Source organism: Netta rufina (genome assembly GCF_964035555.1).
Source record: "Netta rufina genome assembly, chromosome: Z".
Lineage (NCBI taxonomy): Eukaryota > Metazoa > Chordata > Aves > Anseriformes > Anatidae > Netta > Netta rufina.
This window is the reverse complement of record NC_140126.1, coordinates 64628113-64649266: the sequence shown is the minus strand read 5'-3', so window position 1 is coordinate 64649266 and position 21154 is coordinate 64628113. Positions and strand designations below refer to the sequence as shown.

General features: G+C 47.5%; 3 protein-coding genes across 3 annotated transcripts in view; 1 reads left to right on the top strand and 2 right to left on the bottom strand.

Annotated features, from left to right (window-relative positions):
• Nucleotides 1–5153, bottom strand: part of NCBP1 (nuclear cap binding protein subunit 1) — a 30793-nt gene extending 25640 nt beyond the window's left edge. The window contains exons 1-6 of the mRNA XM_084304729.1: nucleotides 5004–5153; nucleotides 4761–4846; nucleotides 4403–4503; nucleotides 3125–3281; nucleotides 961–1068; nucleotides 289–410 (exon numbers count right to left, since the gene is read on the bottom strand). Of these exons, the coding sequence (XP_084160855.1) occupies nucleotides 289–410; nucleotides 961–1068; nucleotides 3125–3281; nucleotides 4403–4503; nucleotides 4761–4846; nucleotides 5004–5046 (617 nt within the window). The 5' untranslated portion in view covers nucleotides 5047–5153. The remainder of the gene's footprint in view (nucleotides 1–288; nucleotides 411–960; nucleotides 1069–3124; nucleotides 3282–4402; nucleotides 4504–4760; nucleotides 4847–5003) is intronic.
• A 123-nt stretch (nucleotides 5154–5276) lies between these two features.
• On the top strand, nucleotides 5277–20542 carry TSTD2 (thiosulfate sulfurtransferase like domain containing 2; the record flags this gene model as incomplete). The annotated part of the gene is made up of 8 exons (XM_084305588.1): nucleotides 5277–5641; nucleotides 6190–6298; nucleotides 8697–8822; nucleotides 9955–10060; nucleotides 12082–12200; nucleotides 13249–13407; nucleotides 14326–14464; nucleotides 15797–20542. The coding sequence occupies 8 exons, from the start codon at nucleotides 5277–5279 to the stop codon at nucleotides 16054–16056; spliced, it is 1383 nt and encodes a 460-aa protein (XP_084161714.1). The 3' UTR covers nucleotides 16057–20542.
• Nucleotides 20193–21154, bottom strand: part of TMOD1 (tropomodulin 1) — a 14672-nt gene continuing 13710 nt past the window's right edge. The window contains exon 10 of the mRNA XM_084304714.1: nucleotides 20193–20972. Coding sequence (XP_084160840.1) covers nucleotides 20908–20972 — 65 coding nt within the window. The 3' untranslated portion in view covers nucleotides 20193–20907. The remainder of the gene's footprint in view (nucleotides 20973–21154) is intronic.

The window sequence follows — 21154 nt, the reverse complement described above, 5'->3', positions numbered from 1 at the left end:
CGTTAACTTGAACCATCTAGGCAAAACCCGTAGAACACTGAAGTAACCTACCAGTATGCACATCACAGTTGAGCATGAGTTGGGCAAGACCTTCCGCATACCCTAGCACTAAACAATATAAAAAAAACTTTTCAAATTAGAAACAAAATCTATCCTTCTGTTTTTCAATGTTCCTTCCCCAAACGACTCAGACATCAGACTTGATAGAATTTTTATATGAATAATCAAAGCTATTAATTCATGCTTGAATAAGTAACTTTAGGATTATTTTAACGGCTTACAACTTACTTCAGATAGCTTTCTGTCTGAGACAAGAGGCGATCCATCTCAGCATCCTTTTTCTCATATAACTCCTTTCCAACCCAAGGCAAAGATGACAGAAACGCAAACATGTACCAGTCACATCGGACCTACAAGAAGGAGAATTCTGAAAACTAAGCGTACAATTAAGCTCTGTAAGTTCTCATACATACATCCCATTTTAATTTAAACTAAAACATTATGAAAAACTACTGTTTTGTGGGGACATAAAGATCAGCAGTTAAAGACTGGATTGGCAAGCCATGAAAAAAATGTATTATTGGAATGTATGATTTTTAACTTGAACCATGACAGGAAACTTGGAAAACTTACCACCTTCACAGTCCTTCTGCGGATTATCTGTGTCACAACGGTAAACAAGCTTGGCAGAACAATCCAGGCACTATGCAGTTGCCAAGGTAAAGTAAAAAGGATTTGGTTCAGCTACCTCAATATAAAGGCCCATGCTTTCTTACCATACGCATATTATTTTCTAAGCACCAGAGGCAACTTCTACTCATGCCAAGGAACCTCCACGTGACAGTCCATTTAGGTTGCTACCTCTAAAACTTCCCTGTTTGAAGCTGAAGTATAGAAGTTTTGATACAGTAATAGTGCCATTAAAACAGCCCTAGAGAAGCCTATGGATCTTTTGCTTACTTGGGGTACATCTTCCTCCTGTGTCACACTCACAAAGTTCTCAAACATAGCGACCATTGACGGTGCAGCTATTACGTGACAGTTCACAAGGTCAGATAGAAAACGGACCTAAAAAAGACCAAAGATGTTCTACATGAATGTTTTTTAACTGACTGCACACGAATAAACATTACTTGAACAACAACAACAACAAAAAAAACCAACAAAACATTAAACATGGTATTTGTTCAGTATAAGGAAGGCAGAAACACCGCACTCTGTACAAACCCACCTGTCAACTCCAAAGAACAAGTAACAGAAGCACTGCCTAACGTTGTTTGCTATAATGTCTGTAGTCTGTTCCACTGCAGTAACATTGCAAAGATGATATTCCTAATTAAGAAACGGTAGGAAACACCGATATGCATTTAAAGGCGTGCAAACCGATACTACAGAAAAAAGGAACTCACGCTTCTCTCTTCTATACTTGCAAAGGATCACTAAAATTACAGAAACAGGGAAAACAAACAAACAGTTCTAAAATGCTGAAGACGGATTGATTCATTGCTTCAGTAGTCCAGAGGTGCGCCAGGAACAGCAGGGCTGAAATCTGTACGCCATTTACACGGGTCTTTCATACATATTGAATTTCTAGCTATTTGTTCATAAATACAGTTACACGGAGAAAGCCTATGCAAAATGCTGTTATTTTCAGGTTTCAGAAAGACGATAAGTGGATGGCATGCTGGGAACCAAATGGCCTTAACTGCCTGAGAAGAAAAAATTCTCCATGGCAAAAATATGCCCTTTATTTAGCTGCATACTATTAAGAAATCCAGACTGGCAGAAATGGCAATTTAAGCAGCAAAATCTAGGGCACGGCAGTGCTACAGGTTACGCTGGGACCTACCTGGGAAGGGTTTACTGCATTTTTTTTTTTTTTCACCAATCTTCTGATAGATTTGTATCCTGCCTTCAAACTTAAACAAGTTTCTGGTATGACCCAAACTCTCATGGTATGACCATAATCTTGACAAACAATATAGGTTGAAGTTCAGTGCTATTAATGACAGCCCCACTTTTTTTTTTTTCTTACAGGCTTTTTTTTTCTTAATGGCATACTCACAAGAAGGTAGTCAAAAACCACCACAAACACATAAAAAAACACTTTTTTTGAAGGCAAATCATTGCAAAGAAGTCTTGGGGAAGCAATTTGAGCTAAGTACAGTGCAGCACTCGAAAAACAACTGCAACAGATGAGAGTAACAAACTCTTACTTTCCTGTTATTTATTGCAGTAAACAGTCTTTGAGAAGTCTTTGGCAAAGCTGAGGGCAGCTTTTTACTGCCACTATCTTAGCTGTCATTCCTTCACAGGGCATTTGTAAGTAAGCATGACCAGAGAAGGTGGAGCTGAAAGCAAGGGACTGTACATTCAAATTTAATTTTATTAGCAAAAAAGTCCCACTCCTGAGCAGCAGTCACTTGACAAAACATAGTAAAATACCAGAATTTTAATTTTTACCTGTGGGCTTCAAATGAAGCACGGGGGCTTGCCACTGGGCTTCTAAATCAGACATCTCTGAAGTTCTAATATTATTGTTGCAGACCAAATCTACAAGCAGTGAGAGCTGAGCATGTGATTTCAGAGAAAGACAGCATACAAACCTGTCCACTTGATTTTTACCCCTCTTTAGCAGAAGGAAAACACAGCCCTGGTAACAGCCATGAATCAGCTGTTAAGAACAAAACTTATGGTTCTATGTTGTTTTTGTTTTTTTTCTTCCCCCCCCCCTCCCCCCCCCCTCCATGGGAGCCACAAGAATAACAAACACCTTTAAACAAAAAGATAACATGACTTCCATCCACCTTTCAAATTTCACAGGAGAAAACAGAAAAGGTTAGGGCACTCTGCTTACTGCAAGTTAATTTGTCACCGAGAAAATACACAGTTGGAAGTCAGTTTTGCAACCTAAATGTGACTTTTCTCCCCTTTGGAAGGAAATACTTCTCACGTTAGCAGACGTTTCCTCTTGGTATACCTACAGTGTACCACGTGTTGATGCCAGAAAAGACTGTAATACACACAGAAAGGTGTCCTGGAACAAAAAACGTGAAAGGAAGGAAGAAAAAAAGGATGTGGAAAAATGTAAAATGACAGATAAATAAAAAAAAAAACAACTTACTAAGTGGACAGCTTCATTGTACATATTGACTTTCAGACATTCTTTAAGCTGACGAATCATGGCTTCTACAAATTCCCCACCAAAGTTGTAGTTTCTGGCATTCAGCAACCCAACTAGTGTCGTGTAAACAGTAAGCTTTTCTGGTAACAGACGTGCACTGACACAGAAAAAGAAACACGGTGTTAGAAGTTTATTCATCATGTGCCAAGTGGCAACTGCACAGCAGCTTGGAATTTGCTTACAGTTAAGTTAAACTCGTTTCAGGTGGCAATAAGAAAAAGTGCTAGCAGAGTTGTTAGTTCTGTCCCGTGGTTAATACTCTGCCTGGCAATCTTTTTCAGAATTGCTGTCATTTTGAAAGGCAGGCATCGCTTTTGACAACGTTTACGACATTTATTTCAAATTGCTAAGCATTCTGCAGAGTCCACCAAATAACGTGATAGAACACAAAGATGTAAGATGCTGTTTTAAGTTCATACTTTAGGGTAATCAACAAGACTGCACAAGAGATGTACACCTTTTATGCTCTTAATTTTGACCCCAGGTTCCTCTTGTCGAAGCAGCTGATTTAGAGGCAGCAGAGGGAAGAAACAGACAAGGCTGGGTCCTGCTATAAAGCAATAAATTTCCCTCAACCATACTTTGAATATCTGTAGGTTAACTCTGTATTTCAGTGTGTTGTACTGCTATTGGGGAAAAAAACAGCAAACATTCCTACAAAACAGATTTAATGCACTTGCAAAACTATAGCACAAGCCACTGCTCAAACACGCTCCCTCCTCGCCACGCTCTCCCTTCGTACTGCTCTTCTACGCTACCATAGGCCATGTGGGACCCCTCCTCCCTCAGCCCCATCTCCTGCGACCTGACCCAGGCCAGCGCAGCTTCTGCTCCTTGCTGGGTGAGAGAGGAGAGCTGTCAGCCAGGGAGAGCCTGCTGGCAGCTCTTCCACGCTCCCAGCTCCCCGCCTCCAGAGAAGGGGCTTAAGAAGACGGGAGCATTGCATCGCCAGAGGAGAGGAACCAGCAGCAAGAAGAGAGCACAGCCGGTGAGACGCAGTAAGTATTAGCAGCCAACGGCTTTGGTGCTTTTAAGCGTTTTGTTGGGAAACAGACTATCACCCAGCACTGCCCTATTTTCGTTGCTGCCGAAGAGCTGCTCTGAGGTTCTTTCATCTGCTTCAAGCCCTGCATCTGTTTCAAGGAAACACACTGTGCCTTTAGCACTGGGGAAAACCAGCAACTCCCTGACCCGGCCCCAGGCCTTCTGCATACGTACACAGTGCACAGGATCCTCAGTATCTTGCTCTTGTAGTTGGGCAGGTCCGCCTCCAAAACGCCGGCTAGGCCCTCCAAGTTGCTCTCCAAGGACGAATTGCTCTGGCGAAGGCGCCATAAATAAAGATAATAATAACAATAATAAAAAAAAATAAAAAATAAAACTAACAACAACGCAGCCCCACCACCGGGCACTGCGAGCCAGACCCCAGCCCCCAGCCCTCAGGCGGGGGGGATGGAGGCAGCCCCCCCCCCGCCCCCCCCCCCACACACGGGCTGCGTGCGGGCCCCAATTAACCCCAGGGCGCTAATTAACGCCTGGCGCAGCGCCCCGTCCCGTCCCGTCCCGTCCCGTTTACCTTCTCCCCCACCCTGCAGATCAGCGACTCCAGCCTCTCCTCGATCTCGGACGGCTCCGACGTCCTCCGCCGCTTGTGGGGCTGCCCTGCTCCGACACGCCCGGCGGGCGGAGAGCCGTTAGAAGCCGTTAGCGGCAGCCGTTAAAACCAGCCGTTGGCAGCCGTTAGCGCGGCTCAACGGTCACCGGGAGGGAAAACGGGATCGGGGGGGGGGGGGGGGGGGTAAAAAGGGAGGGCACTCACCATCGCTGTCGTCGCTATCGTCGCTGTGCCGCCGCCGCGACATGTCGCGAGGAGGAGGAGGATGAGGAGGGGGGGGTGTGAGGAAGGCTCCGGGTCGTGCCGCGCCGCGCCGCGCGGGGAGCGATGTGCGCGCGCCGCCCGCTTCCGCCCTGCCCGCGCCCCCGCTTCCGGGGGGAGGGAGGGGGTGGGCGGGGCGTGGCCATGGCGGACTTCCGGCGTCCCCCTGAGGGAGGAGAAGGAGGAGGGAGGAAGGGGTGGGGGGGGGGGCGCAAGATGGCGCCCGGCGAGGCGGCGGCGGCGGCGGCGGCAGCGGCGGGGCGCGGGGCGCGGAAGCGGCTGCGTGCGGCCTTCTCCGCCTTCGTCAAGGCCAGGGAGGTGCCGGCGGGCGCGGCGGGCGCCGTGTGGTGGCGCTGCTGCCGGCAGACGTTCCGCGAGCGCGGCGGCATCCACCGGCATGTGGGCACCCAGCACGGCGCCGAGCTGCACGGCGTGGGCACGGGGCCGGGGCCGGGGCCGGGGCCGGGGCCGGGCACGGGGCCGGGTGAGGCGCAGCGAGGGGCAGCGGGGCCCGGTGGCGGCACGGAGCTGAGCGAGGAGCTGCCCGACACCCGGCACCTCGGCCCCGCGGAGCTGCAGAGGTAAGGAGCAGCCCCGGGACCACCCCCCCCCCCCCCCCGCCTGGCACCCCCAGTAAACGAAGCCTTGTCGCTTATTCGTAAATAAAAGCTTTATTTTGGTGGTGATTTAACGCGTCCTGCTGCTCAGGGCGCAGGGCACCCGCCACCTCACCGAATATCTGATTTTATTCGGGAGGTGTGTGTGAGCTCGCAGGGCTGAGCGCTTAGCGAGGCGGTTGCATGCCCATAATTAAAAAATATATAAATAATAATAATAAAAAAAATGAGTTCTTGTAGCCTGTCTGTTAAGGCAAACTTGTAGTAGGTGTCCTGTGCTGCACAGTTCCCGATGTGAGCGGTCCCAAGGGACGCAGGAGCTGCCCTCATTCCCCACCCTTCCTCCCGGACACCATCCAAGCCCTGCAGTGCTCACCCCTCAGGGCTTTGTTTTCTCCCCACCGCAAGGAGATTTCCCCCTTTTTGAGAACTTACCACCCATAACACACATCCGAGCTCTCGGCTCTAACGTCCTGTTCCTCTGTGTCCGCCCGTTGCCGTGCTGCGGGCAGCAGGGCGGGAGAGGTGCTGCTGTATTACTGCTACTGCGAGGTGAGGGACCCGGAGAAGCTCTGCGCCTGGCAAAGGGCACTCTGCGAGCACCTGCACCTCACCGGCAAGGTAAGGCTGCAAGACACGGCTGTGTTCCTTGTGTCACCTTGGGAAAGCGTTGCCTGCGTTTCATGCAAGGTGATGCGGCTTGTTGGGTCCTCAGCTGTTTTGTCTGTTACCACTCTGTTATGAAAAGCACCCTGACTCTGTAAAGTATCGTTTAGAAGGCTGCCTATTAAAGCTAAAGCTACAGAGAAGAAGAAGCTACAGGTAATCATACGCCCCTTTTGACGCTGAGAAGCAGGAGTTGTGTACACCCTGTCTGTGGAAGGGTTAACCCACTCTGGTCATTCAACCTGCGGCAGGGTTTATTGACAGGAGGAGAAGTCCAGCCACCATGCCTGCTGTCAGACAGAAGGGATGCTCGCGTGGGAACTTCTGGAGGATATTTCACACACAGCCAAGGACACAGAGGTGGGAGGGAGCTCAGCCTGTGTGTGCAGCACATCCCGAAGGCCAGGCTGCTCATGCAGCACAGCACAGCCCGGCTGCGTGGTGTGTTGCTGCCTCCTTGAGGAGCAGCAGGCTCACAGGCAGGGTCACTTCTCCACACTGTCAGGAGTGAGAAGGGAGCAGCTGGCAGCTTAGGTAACGCCACCCGGTACCAGTGCTGGTTCCTGCACAGCGCCTTTGTGCTTTTCATTCCTTGGAGGAGAGAACAGAGTCCAGCTGGCTTCTGGAGGCTGTGGGTGGGGGCGCTTCAGGCTCGCAAAGCTGATGTCCCTAGGCTGTCTGTGGGGAGGGAGGTTTTCCAAGAGGACAGCTCTGAGCAGGACACTGCTTTTGTCTGTGGCTTGTCTCTCTGAGTAGCCTTTCTTTCTCTGCCAGCGGTAGGAGACCAGCCTCTGCACGCTGTGACTAACTGTGTGGGTGCACTGGAGCCACCTGTCCGCACTCCTCATGCTGGCAGATGCCCCCCCTTTCTTGCTCTGAATCTCTGCAGAGAATATCTGCCCCATTTCCTCCTGTTTGGATTTTCTACTTCCAATTCTTTTTTTTTCTTAACGCCTACTGGGTTTCTTGTTTCTTACTTCCCTTTTAGTCCTTTGTTTCCTGTACTGACTTTTTTTTTTAATTCTGAACATTCATGTCAGCTCCTTCTGGCCTGGCTTTATAGAAATTATTGTATGGACAGTGTCTGTGTGCTCTGGTGCAGGATCATAGCTATAGAGGTTGGAAAAGACCTCTAGGGTCATCAAGTCCAACTACTAACCTAGCACTGCCTCGTCTTCCACTGAACCACGTCCCTGAGCACCCCATCTACACCTCTTTTGGATGCCTCCAGGGGTGGTGACTCAGCCACGTCCCTGGGCAGCCTGCTCCCATGCCTCACAACCCTTCCCGTGAAGAAAGTTGTCCTGATATCCAACCTAAACCTCCCCTGACACAACTTGGGGCCGTTTCATGCACAGAAAGACAGAAGACTCAACCGGGATGGACTGTACCATCAAAGCACTGTTGGTTGTTCTGTTTATTTTTTGTTGTTTCCTTCCCAAAGTTTTTACGACTCCCTTTGCTTCGTTTTCTTGCTCTTAATTTTTCTGTATCTCAGGAGTGGGAACAGAAATTTCTCACGGCACTCTAACTCAGCTAACAGATTTGCGTCGTGTCTCTGACAATTTTCCTGGAGCTGCTGCTGTTTAAAGCAGAACAGATTGTACAGACCTGCGTGCAAAGCTCTGCATTGTACAAGCCCAGCCTTCCTTGCTCAGAAGGAATGAAAGGAACACACCGTCCCTGTTCTACATCTGCACAGTCTGGGGCTGACATATCCTGACGCATTAGCTTTTCTTTTTGATCATGTGTCTTGTCTGGTGGTCGGGTTTGTGTGTTTTTTTTTCCCCTTTTTTTTTTTCAGTTTATTTCTTTTCCAAATCAGGTTCAGCAGTTGTCTTTTCAAACACTTTTTTTTCTCCATTTTTATATTCAGTCTTTTTTCACCAGCTCAGAGTTTTTCTTCACTTACGTCAGTGCTGTAGGTAAAATGACTCACACTGGCGTTTAATATCGCACGCCATATTATGCATATCCACATTTTCCTTTTATCACCGAGCACCCTCCCATTGTTCCTGAAGCAGACTTCAGTGGGGATTTTAATTCTGACTGCAGGATGTGTTTGTTAACCAGTTACCATTTTATTGCTCAAGCTTACCAGACTCTCCTGTTGTCAGTCTTCTGAAATGGCTTAAAAGCAATTACTGGGTTTTTATTTCAGATTTTGTTTTACTGTGTTCTTTCTGCTCACCTTCACTATAACTCTTTTCCTTCCTTCCTTCCTCAGTAGTCTCTCCTCTGAACCCACTTCGGTGTCTGTCTTTTGTTCACCCAGTCATATTTTGCTCGTTTCACCACGCTCTGTTTCTGCTGTTACTAAACCTTAGCCCCAGCTTCTCCTCTTGCCTTCCAGGTACGAGTTGCTTCAGAAGGAATCAACGGAACAGTGGGTGGAAGCAAAGTAGCCACCAGTCTCTACGTTGAAGTCATGCTTTCCCAGCCTCTGTTCAAAGACATTTTGTGTCAAGATGATTTCAAGGTATGAAAATGTAATTTCAACACAGATGTTACTAATGCAGGACTTGTGATGTTTGAGGAATGGGCACACTGCTTTTTGGTAGTACACTTTTACTCTAGCAGTTCTGCTCTGCCTGCACTGGTAAAGCCCTAAACTAACTTTGTTTAGATATCTGCTGGTGCAAGCTGTTGTAGCAGGTGTTGTGAGCAGTGGTGGCAGCAGATGCAAAGTCATGCGGGCTGCACACAGGTGAGGGAGGGACAACACTTCTCCACTGTTCTCCAACGTGCGTTTCCTCTGACTTGACTGCCAAAACCTAGGCATCACAGCTTACACTAATCCATGCAAAATACTCCCCCACTCCCTTTGTCACTCTGATGTGAGATCCTCACCTAGAAGCCTGCTGGTTTAGGTTTCTTGCAGGCTTTGGTGTCCCGATGCTGTCCACTATCAATTCCATGATTTGGATGTGTTTAAAAAAATATATAAAATACACGGGCAGAGTCAGGGGGTTCTTCCCTACTCTAGTCAGTGCCTGACCAGAGGGAGGGTGGGGTGCTGACTTCTGCCTGAGCCTGAACACATTTGTTGATTGCAGTGGTGGTGGCTGGCACCATGTGGTGTTCTGGTGGGCTTCTGCTGCACCATTTCTGTACATCCTTTCTCTGTGAGGAAGGAAGGCTGCTGCTTTGAGGACCATTTTGTTTTCTGCACAGCTTTGTTTGCCCGGAGTACCATTTTGTTCTCAGCAAATAACTAAATCAAAGAGCTAGTGAAGCTCGTGACACTCAAATCTCGCACAGAACTGCAGTGCTGATTCAGTCGTAGCTCTTCAGTTGTGTGTTGTGTTTGGATGAATTTCAAGGATAAATCTGACCTTTTCGTTAGTGATGCGCAGTTGCAAAAACGAAGTGGGGATGGAATTTTACTTTGGCAAAACCTCCAGCCCTGCATTACCTCTCAGAGCACCAACACTCTTGTGTTAGCTTTTGTTGTTACAGAATGTCTCGTGGATCCTCCACATGCTGTATCTTTCCCCCAGCCACCAAGATACTTCCATATTCCAGTGGAATGTAGAAATTACAATGAGTGGATGTTTTTGATCTTGACACCTGGCAACCATGTTGGGTTATTTCTGTGTTCAATTTCCTAGAGAAGTGCAGGAGGAGCTCACTGCTTCCCAGACCTTCGAGTTGGAGTATTTAAAGAAATCGTACCTATGGGCATAGATCCAGAAAAAGTCTCTTATAAGGAAACCGGTAAGTTGATTTCATGAAAAACAAAGCCTCTCACCCCACTGAGAGGTAAGTGAAGAACAAAGTGTCTTCACCAAGAAATGCTTCCTGCTGCACAGTGGCCAGGACACAGTAGATACAGAAAGCATCTGAAGTAGATGAATTGATCCCTTACCAGTAGTCAGAAGTCAATGATGTAGGGAATTTGCTGGCCCGGATTTTGTTGTGCTAAGTGCTTATCTGCTTCAAAAAGCTGAGAGTTAGCTGTCCTTTTTGTAGCAAATTGTAATAGTTCGAATGACTTTTGGAGTAAGCAAATACTATGTTCTTTAGTCCGGGAATGGCTCTGGACACCTGCTAAAGGCAGATCTCAGGTGAGATTACGTGTGATGATTGGGAAAGACGCTTCAAAGCATGAGAGTGTTTGTTATAAATATTTTGTAGGTGCTTGCTCAGAAATGGTAAGTATAAAGAGCTCCGGTGCTCTATCAGCTTTCTGTAAGAACCAACTTGTATAGGAAGAGTTTTCCATAGTCTTGTGGATCCAGTGGGTTGTCGTGCTGTGGATGCAGAGAGCTGTACTTAACTTTTTTTAATAAGGTGCCAGAATCCCGCTGAAGCTTACACTTGGGTATTTATATGCATTTTCCTGTGCTTGGGACTGCTGACCTGACTTTCCTTGTGTTGAAGTTAAAACAGCCATGCTCCTATCACAGTAAAGCAGAACCAGGTTTTGTATCAGGATCATGCCAGCCCCTGGCACAGGCAGCATTTGTTTTCTGCCACTTATAGCTGCTTAGTATGGATTAAGCCCAACAAGAAGTACATAGCTATGCACCTGCTATGAGGACACTTACGTAGATGGTAACATGTTGGTAGACTTACTCGTATTAAAGATTTGAGAAGTCTGGCTGTGAAGTTTATCCCAAATAAAAGAACATTCATTTCAAGTAAAAGCTATCAGTCTGTGATTGTTTCAACTCCCTGCTTCTGAGCTGAGATTATACTGGATGTAAAACTCCTGTGGGCTATGCTAAGAGCCATCTCTGCATGCTGCCATGTTATTCACATTATGCTGATTCCTTCTTGCCATTACAGCGGTTAACAAGCTTCTTAAGGAGCCCATCCCTCCCAGGAATGGATACCTGCCCTTGTGGACATGTAAATGATTGTTTAGAGTCTGTCCCTCCCAGCTGGGGATACCTGGCTTTGGTAGCATCGGAGTGATCGTTTTTCATCACTCCTTTATCTGTTTCTAAAACAGTGTATATATAGGTTGGGTATCTTTAGTCACTTGGCTGAGAACAGCAGCAGAGGGAGAGCTGCTGTCCAGATGTTCTCTTGCTGTGATCATACTTCATAAAACTTCTGTGAGCTGTCCTAAATTGTACTTGTATTACTGTACATCTGGACAGTGAGCAGTAGCTCTACAAATAACAATTAGTAGAGCAGTTCTGGACATTTTTTTTCTATCAAGAGGTTTTGTCGCTGGCAGACTTCTGTAAGTAGGGGATTTTGGTGAGGGAGACTTGGTTTTCCAGTCAGCTGAGCAACCTAAAAGTTGAGAAACTTAGGTAAATTCAGGTTGCATTGAAAGTAGTACGTGCTTGCGGAAATTTTCCGTTTTGTTCAAAAGGGATTAATTTCAGTGAAAAAGTTGTGTCTCTAGGGTTCTGCCCATCCAAATACAATGAAAGATGAGCCAAGTGGAAGGAAACACATTATGCTGTTTTTCACAGTTTTAAGAGTTGCCAGGGGAACAAAACAAAGGTCATACAGACAGGCAACTGTCTGCTGCTGCTTCTGTCATGTGGAACAGCTGGAACAGCGTTGTGTTTTCGTTCATTCACCAGTAGAAGTTGAACACAGATACACTTAGGTGGTTGGGTTGGGATGCAAACTCTGAATTGTCGCAGAAAAAAAATGTCTTTTAGGCTGGAACTTTGAGGAGAATCTGAACCAGTGAGAGATCATATATAACATATTGTAGTTCTGATTTTCACAACTTCTTTATCTCTGTCTTTATTTTTTTTTTCTTTCTAAAGGAATCCATTTATCCCCTCAGGAATTTCACAGAGAAGTAGAGCAGTATCTGTCTCAGGCCAGTCAAGGACAAAGCGATACCATCTTGCTGGATTGCAGGAACTTCTATGAGAGTAAAATTGTAAGTGGTGCTTGCCTGCTTCTTGCAGGGTTGCAGGTGCTGAAGGGAAGCAGTTGGTGTGGCAGGGGTGTGCCTTTACTCAGGAGGAGAGGTGACATTGACTGAAATAGTAGCAGTGGCTGTTAGACGCAAGCAGTGGAGGACCCTGCACGACCCTGTGGAGCAGCCCAGTATGGATCCTGCCAGGCAGAGGGCTTGTACAACTTGGGGCAGGAAGAAGACAAAGCAGTCCATAGACCAAGAGCAGCGAGAAGTTTGTTTGAAGTAAACATAGTGTAATTTGTAAGGATGTTTTCTAGCATTTTTGCACTGCCCCACATGCCAAGAAGAATGGGGGCGTCCTGTCCTTCCATTTCCCACGTACCAGCTCTCCTGCACTGCTGTAGTTTATCCTCTGACAATCCTGTTCCACCTATCTCCGTGCTTGGATAAGAAGCGTGTCCCGAATTTTCTCATATTTTATCAGCTATTTTGTTGCATGAATGCAGTTGAGGAGCAGCCTGAAGTATCGCAGAACCACAAAATGGTTTGGGTTGGAAGGGGCCTTAAAGATCACCCGGTTCCAAGCCCCCTGCCATGGTAGGGGTGCCACCCACTAGATCAGGGTGCTCAGGGCCTCATCCAGCCTGGCCTTGAACACCTCCAGGGGTGGGGCATCCACAGTCTCTCTGGGCAACCTGTTCCAGTGCCTCACCACCTTCTCAGTGAAAAACTTCCTCCTAACATCCAATCTAAATCTCCCTTCTTGCAGTTTAACACCATTCCCCCTTGTCCTGTCAGATCAAAAAGTTGCTCTCCATCTTTTTTATAAGCCCCCTGTAAGTGCTGAAAAGCTGCAGTGAGGCCTCCCAGGGGCCACCTTCTTCAGGCTGAACAGCCCCAGCTCTCTCAGCCTTTCTTCCTAGGAGAAAAGTATTGCATTGTTGGGTGTGTGCAGTGACCCAGTTGTCCTGGCCCCAAAATTTGTGACTTCCTGTAGCCTGAGGCGTAGACCTTGCCAGGTAAGACAGCGTATAACCACTCACATGCCCGTCTGTTGTTATTGCAGGGACACTTCCAGGGCTGTCTGGCTCCAGACATCAGGAAGTTCAGCTATTTTCCCAGCTATGTCGATGAAAACCTGGAGCTTTTTAAAAACAAGCGTGTCCTGATGTACTGCACGGGAGGCATTCGCTGTGAAAGAGGCTCTGCTTACCTACGGAGCAAGGTGAAATGTCATTCTGAGGGCACAAGTGTCGGGAGTTGAGACTGCAGTGAGGGTGATTGTCTTCTCTTTTGTTATTAAATCCTTACTGAGCATAAAGTGCTCGGTGTGGGGAGAAGGGTGTCTCACATTTGCTTTGTGCTGCCTGTCAGGGACACGGATTGTTTATTGCAGCTCAGCACGATGTGCACGGACTGCAGTCACAGCAGCGATTGCTCTGTGAAAGAAGTGAACCATTCACTGAGAAGAGGTATTTATTTGTAAGTGCCTCGACCATTCTAGTGGTGTTTGAGGAGGGTTTGAGAGCACTCTGCTGTGCTTCCACGAGCTCTATCTAGGTTATGCTCTGTGCTCATTACTGCACAGCCTGAGCATTTTGTGTGAGGAAAGCCATCAAGTCAGTGACTTCCCAGTGTCGTGGAGTTAAACCCTTCACACATTTTATTGTTCTAATTGTGTCTTCCATGCCACTGTTGTCCTGGGTCCATACCTTAAGAGATGTGAACATTCACATCCAGAGATGTAAACCTTGATTCTTTCTCCACTGCACGAATGTGAACCTTGAGAAATTCTGCTCCTGTAAACAGTTCAGCACAAAACAAACAAACAAAAGCACAGAAGCAGCAGTGGTTCACAGAGGTTCAGAAGTGCTTAATCTGTGATGCAGCAAACCTCCCTCATCTGAGGTGGTTACCAGCCTTTTTTTGGCTGTACAGTCAACTGCTTCTTCAGGCTGATGTCAGCCGGCCACCCAGTGGCACTGACTAGATTTGTGGGCGCACCTGCTGCCATCTGATGGTCGCTGAGAAACTGCTGCTGTTCCATCACCCCTGGTGTCATTTCCAAATCCGCTTGGGTAGCTCTGGCCCAGCCCCACTGCTGGCGTCTCCTTCAGCATTTCTGCTGTTGTGCTTGAAACAGGCAGTGTGCAAAGAGGTGTACCAGCTAAAAGGTGGAATCCACAAGTACCTGGAAGAGTTCCCGGATGGATTCTACAGGGGGAAGCTGTTTGTATTTGACGATCGTTTCTCCATTTGCTCCAACGAAGATGTCATCTCAGGTAAGGCTAGATAACCTGAGTGCAAAATGCTGGGAAGCAATGGCAGAGTTTTCCACAGAGATGCATAGAACAGGGGGGACAGACTGGCCTGCGTATTTCATCCTCGTACTCACGTTGATCTGTTAGTACTGTCACTGTTCGTGATAATCAACTCTAATCAAGGTTTTGACACACAAAACAGAAACGAGAGCTAAAGGGGGCACTAAACAGAGTTCCCTAAAGCTGGGTGAGTAAAAATGAAGCCTCCCCTGCAGAACGGCTGCAGCTGTGAGCCGTCAGCAGCTGCGGGGATGTCACACGCTGCTGTTGTTACCCACTTGTTGCCCGCAGAGGTGATCAGGCTGTGGTTGGCCAAGTAACCACAGTGTTACAGAGTTCTCCTGGTGTCAGCTGGTCTCTGCTGCAGAGGTCTAAGAGCATCAGCACGGACTGACAGGCACTGGGAACGTGGAGGCACTGCGCTCTGCAGCAGTTAGTTGTTTTATGCCGTAATAGTTTCTGCAGCCTGTAGAATCTCCGTGACCTCTAGCTGAAGTTGTTACGAACATTGCCTGGTTGACTCGGGTCACCCTTCAGCTATTTCAAATGAAATGCCTGTTGTCATCTTCTCTGTTGCTAGGTACAAAGAGAAGGAACTTGGCTTTGGCTTTTTTTTTTTTTTTTTTTGGAAGCAGTGCTTTTTTTTTCTCAGAGTGGGTAACATTCTGAGCGTAACCTCCCACTCCTCCTCTGCATTTTACCATACTCATCTTGAAGGTTCCTGGCTTGGTGTAGCAGCAGAACACACTCTGGGTATATCACAGCCATTTTTCACAGAAGCTTCAAGGGGAGGTGTTGAAATAGGCACCTTCTCAATGGTGCAGCTGAAATGGGCAGAAAGCTTTTTGTTAAAGGGTCAAAACCTGTCTGATGCTGTGGAAGGACTGCAGGTGACACCCCATATGCCACTGCTTCCAGGTGGAAAGGAGCCCCATGGCATCGCTTTCAGGCAGCGTCCCTGGGTGCTGGGCTCCTTCCCACCAGCACGTGGTTCTTCGTGGTTCTCCTGGCAGCAGAGATCTGCTCTGTCAGATCTGTCTGCTCTGAGCTCGAGGAAGCAGCAGCGGGCGCTGTGTCTGGAGAGACAGCTGCCTCGAGTTTTTTTTACATCAGAAGTTCAAAAATGATCTATGTTCTGGAATACCAAGCTAAAGCAGGAATAAAATACCTGGAATACAAATGGATACCCTCTTAAATGAGATTTTAGCCTCCTGCTGCCACAGGAAGCCCTCTGCAAGGGGGACAGATGGGACAATGTGGGTGTTAACGTGGTTTTTTTTCTCCTCCCCCCAGCATGCAGGTACTGTGGGACGCTGTGGGACCAGTACAAACTTTGTTCCAGCCACCACTGCCGGCAGCTCGTCCTGACGTGTCCGAGTTGTCGAAACAAAGGTCTTACAGCTTGCTGTCCCGTGTGTCAAGAGAAGGAGCTCGAGGTGACTTCAAGGGCTTCCGGACAGACGCTGAAGGAGGAGTGCGAATGTACAAAGAGAAGGCCAAGGGTACCTGTTGAACGTATCTCGCGAGGGACGCTGGATGCAGGAGAAGTTTAAGCTGTTTCATTAGTTAATCTGACATTGTGCTAACGCAAAGGGCTTCTAAAACCAGATCTCTATCTGCTCCTCAGCTGGGTTTGGAAATCGCAAAAATCTGTTGGCTTTGGAAGTCTTATTTATGACCCGCCTTTAAGCCCTGAAAAACTGTGCATTACTTGAGTGTAAATTACCAGAGTGCCCAACCTATCACCGGTGCTACAGGATTCCTCTTTCTGGGTACAGTCTCGTAGCAGGGCCTCTACCATGGGGATTTTGCAGCAGAGAATGTGATGGGACACAGCTGCTCACAATTCTAAAGAAACTTAAACCAAAAAAAAAAAAATCCATTCTGTTCTTCCTGCCTGGAGGTGGATCTGTCTGGCTGCTCCATTAATCATGCATTTGCTTCAGTAGCTAGTGCTAGCATGATGAAGACTGCAGATTTACCAATTTCTGGCTACGTGACCAGTTTAGACCTGAAGATATTCCCATGTGGAATTTATTATGACTCTAAATCATGACTCCAGTGACTTCCATGATTCCAGTGGGATTAGGAACTCACACAAGGAAAAAATTCTATAAAAGTAAATTAATAGTTTGTTACTCTAGCATCAATGTGATTTTTTACTTCCTAAAGATAGCATTTTTTCTACAAATGTCAACAAAGTTTTTCACCGGATTTCCACATTAAGCCATAATTCTATACTATATCATATGGAATTTAACCATATTACCACAGGTGATTGATGCTATAAGATCATTTCCTTAGTACATAAACACATATGTGTACTCAAGTTGCAGCTGGGGAGGTTCAGGCTGGAAATGAGGAGACATTTATTCTCAGAAGGAGCAGTCAGGCACTGGGATGGACTGCCCAGGGAGGTGGTGGAGTCACCGCCCCTGGGGGTGTTCAAGGAGAGGTTGGACGTGGTGCTTGGGGACATGGTTTAGTGGGTGACATTGGTGGCAGGGGATGGTTGGACCAGATGATCTTGAAGGTTTCTTCCAACCTTAATGGTTCTGTGGTTCTGTGTACATGCCATATGCGTGCATCTCTTGCTTTACACCAGTGAGGAAGAAGCAAGGAGCAGTTGCCTTTGACTCCAGCATAAACCTGGTGGGAGGAGCAAAGACTGAGGATGTGCGTTGCTCACAGGTGCTGCCTGCTCAGCTGCACTCATTGTGTGTGAGCTGTGGGTTGAGCAGCAGAAGTAACTCTTGTTCTGATGCTTCCATCTGCCTGGGAACTGCTTCCTTCAGCTGGTCAGTACGTGAAATACCCAGTTCTGCTCGCACCAGAGAAAAGACAACAGCTTGGAGCATGCTGGAACTGAGACACACGGAGAGAGGAGCATGGAGACTGTCAAAATACCAGCAATGGCACCGGTAGCGATGCTGACAGGAGTGAGTGTCAGCAGCAGCCGTAAGGAGATGGCCAGATCCCTTATCCAAGTTAAATTATCCAATATTTTGGGAGAATCTGTGCTTTGTAAACATGGCTTGAGTATTTCAAATGCTGGGAGATGTTTATGCAATTTTCAGCGTCTATTAGTGGAGAAACTGTCTTTGACTTCGAAGGGATCCCACAGCATAGTACCTCAGGGTACTTCTCTGCTTGGTGTGCCTGCTGCTGCAGGATGTTCAGGAAGGTTTTATTAGCAACGCAGAAGATGTGTCACGACTGAAAAGTGTCTTTGCAGCTTACACCCATCCTTGGTACTAAGTCATTAGGGAATCAAAATCAGTTACTGGTGGTTTCAGTTTTCTTTTTGTGTTTTAAACCAGCAACTTCTTTTAAAGGCAAGAAAAAAGCACGATTACTCAGGTTTCTGTAGTTGCTTAGTGACAGTTAGGGCAATGTTCCTCTCAGATAGGCCGTAACCCTCTCCCACGGGGCTGTGAATTTGGCATGGCCACGCTGGTGTCTTGACTGGCAGCTTCAAGACAGGGGCACTGGCTCTGTTGCAGCCAGAGCACAGCAAAGCACTTCAGCACTGCTGCCCTGCACTCAGCGGTAACAGTCCTTGTGACAGCTCTTCTCGTGAAGCAGGACTTTGAAGCTGAAGTGTCTGCCTGGGGAATCACTCCAGAATGGAAAAAAAAAAAAAAACAAAAAACAGCGATTCTGTATGCTGCAATCCATACTAGAGGGAAGGTTGGAAAATTCCTATCGGTAGGAACCTTAAGCAGAAGTCGAAGCAGGACCTGCAGCCCCCTGGCATCTCACCTCCCAGGTTTTGCTGGCCATTCTGTGCTTGTTTTGAGGCCTGGAATATCAGTGGGAAAAATCACAAGCTCTACGTGCAGGCTTGGTCTAGAGCACTGATGGCAGTCCTCAAACCTGCGTACTGTTCTGGCTCTCTCTGTCGGGTGTGAAGTGAAGAAGGACCAGATATTGTAATTCACTCTGAAGCACTATAATCCCCGTGGCAGGCTGTTTGTGGATCAGTTCTCAGTGCAGAATGAGGCAGGGCAGGCTGTATTTTATATAAAAGCTTCAGGACCTGCTGTGATGATAAACAACCCTTAGTGCTTCCGTCTGAGTTTCTACAGTACCGCACAAGCACACTTGGTCTGTCTGTTGGTGGTGCTTAGTTCTGCAGCAGCAAATGCTGGAAACCAGCTAGCCCTCTGCCACCGGGGAGCCGTGGCTGCAGGGTGCAGTCCTGAGAGCTCCTGGCAGCGGGAGACCCTACCTCAGAGGCAGAGGAGGGCCACAGAACCTCTGCTGGTCCTTGTGCACTAAGGCAGCAGCGGAGAAGGTAAGAGAAGGTGGGAGTTAAGCGGGCCTGGCTGTGACAACCAGGTGCTGCAGTTACCCCATGGCTTTTTCCCCTTTTCCTGGAGAGCTGCTGGGGCAAAACAGAGATCTCTTTGCCCCTGAACATCACCGTTTTGTAGCTGTTGCTGCACGACTTGATGCCTTTCACCACAGAGCCTGGCGTTGAGCAAAGCAGCTCCGTGAGCAAGGCTCAGCTGAGGAACCTGGAGCAGTCCCACCAGCTTAGGGCATGTGTGAACTACGTGGTTAAAGTGGATGCTGCTACAGCACAACAGAGGGAGAAGTGTTATTTCTAAAAGGCCGTTGTTGTTGTTCGAGGCAAAATGCTGCCAGGCAGGTGTCTCTGTGCATGTTCAGGTTTCCGAGCACCATCAGGATGTCCCAGAGCAGAACACAAGGTGCCCAAAACAGGCAGATCTGGGTGGATGGCTCAGCGGGAACTGTGTGCCTCTGGCCTGATGAATTAGTCGAATTATTTGCAGTGCACGTGGTAGGAGGCTGGCTGCCAGATTTTTTTTTTAATTATTATTTTTTAATATGTCTTCAAGCCTTTTTATTCTGTATTCTTTTAACCTTATGAAATGGAATTTGCAGGGCTGGGGGGGGTGGGCAGGAGGAAGAAGCTGTAGCGAAGCGTTTCATTTGGCATCATTAGCATATTTATTAAGATTTGAAGAGCAACAAGTATGTTTCCCACATTGCTGACAGTAAAGTGTTTCTCTGCTTTATTTTTTCAGAGCCAAACTCTATTTGCGCACGAGCTCTGTAGAAATCTGGGGGCTTTCCTGGAGTACATGCAAGAGGCTGCAGGACTCTGTTCTTAACAGATGCGTACAGACAAATTCTAGTACTTTGCTAGGCTGTGTTTACATCAGACCAAGAATAAGCCCTTAGTACAGCAACACGTCTGCCAGGAGAGCCTCCAGGATCCCAGCCACGGTAACAGCAGGCGTTTGGGGTGGGACAGTGCTGGGTTCAATCCACAGCGCGCCTGAGAGCTGCGTGTTCCTGGGGGCATTGCTCCCAGGCTAGAGGACGGGTGGTGGGCTGACAAAAAGCTGCCAGGCTGTGTTAAGCCTAAGTTCACAGCCAGGATGCTTCTGCTAGCAGGAAACATCGCAGTGTTCAGCGTTGCATTTATGCAGATGTTAGCGGGGAGAGTAAGCAAAACAATCCCCAGCGTAACAAAATTTAATTAATGGGCAGGATCTTCTCAACAAAGCAGTGGGGAGAGAGGATTTGACTCGTTGCCGGTGAAAATCTGGACACACGCTTTTGAGGTCGTGTAACTGAGAGGGGTGGGGACTAGAAGAGAGGACGGTCCCTTACTGATTAGCTTGGCTATTTCTGGGGAGTTGGTGTTTGCAGCAGGTCTCTATAAAGCTGGTGTTTTTATTCAGGCATGCACAGGATAGAACAATATTAACCCATCCTCCAACGTCAGTTTTTGAGGGTCTTACAATTGGTGGCCTTAATTTAAATTTAGCTGCGGGGATAGGGGTAGGGAATTGATCTTTTCTGAGAAACACAGGGATGCGTTTGAAACGGCATCTCCAGCTACTTGACTCAGCAACTGTCAGTAAAAAAATACAATTCACAGCTCCTGGAATCAGCCGTGTTTCTGGACAGAAGAAGTGCTTGTTAAACTAGTTGCTCCTCTATAGATATTTGAGATCAATTTCAAAAAAAAAAAAATAAAGTATTTTTTTAATACTTCTGTAATTTGTGTGAAACAGTTGAATCCTTCACTCATGCATACCACATCCTAACTATGCGAAACACCGTGCAGAAAGGTTTATAGAAAAGTCAGGTCCCAGGTTAATTAAGTCACCTTCACGCTGGGATGTACTCTAAACTGCGATTGCGTAAAACTGTCAGGCTGTTCGTGGCTTGAATAGTTTCCAACTCTACAGAACACACTGACAGTCCTACTGGATAAAAAATCTTCAACTACAGCCACTAGTTAACTTAAACCATTAGTGCATAAAACAGAACCCAGGCACCACACATACGCTGTCAAGGCACTTCAGCCTTTGGCTTTCCACAGTGGAGCAGAGAGCACTGGGGGTGACCGCCGCAGCCAGGGGCTAGACGCCGGTCCTGCACTTGGGGAAGATGGGCCCGTCCAGCTCCGTGAGTCTGCTCTTCCTCACTGAAAAAGAAGAGGAAGAGGAGTCAGTCGCGGCAGGGGGAGGACGGGGATGGCAGGTGTGGCTTGCCCGCTGTGAGAAAGATCTTGGAGGCATGATTTCTGCCAGGAGAAATAGCGCGAGCTCTGAGTTCCAGCTCTAAGCAGCAGGTACAGCCCTAGAGAGTTGAAAGTTAAGGGAAGTA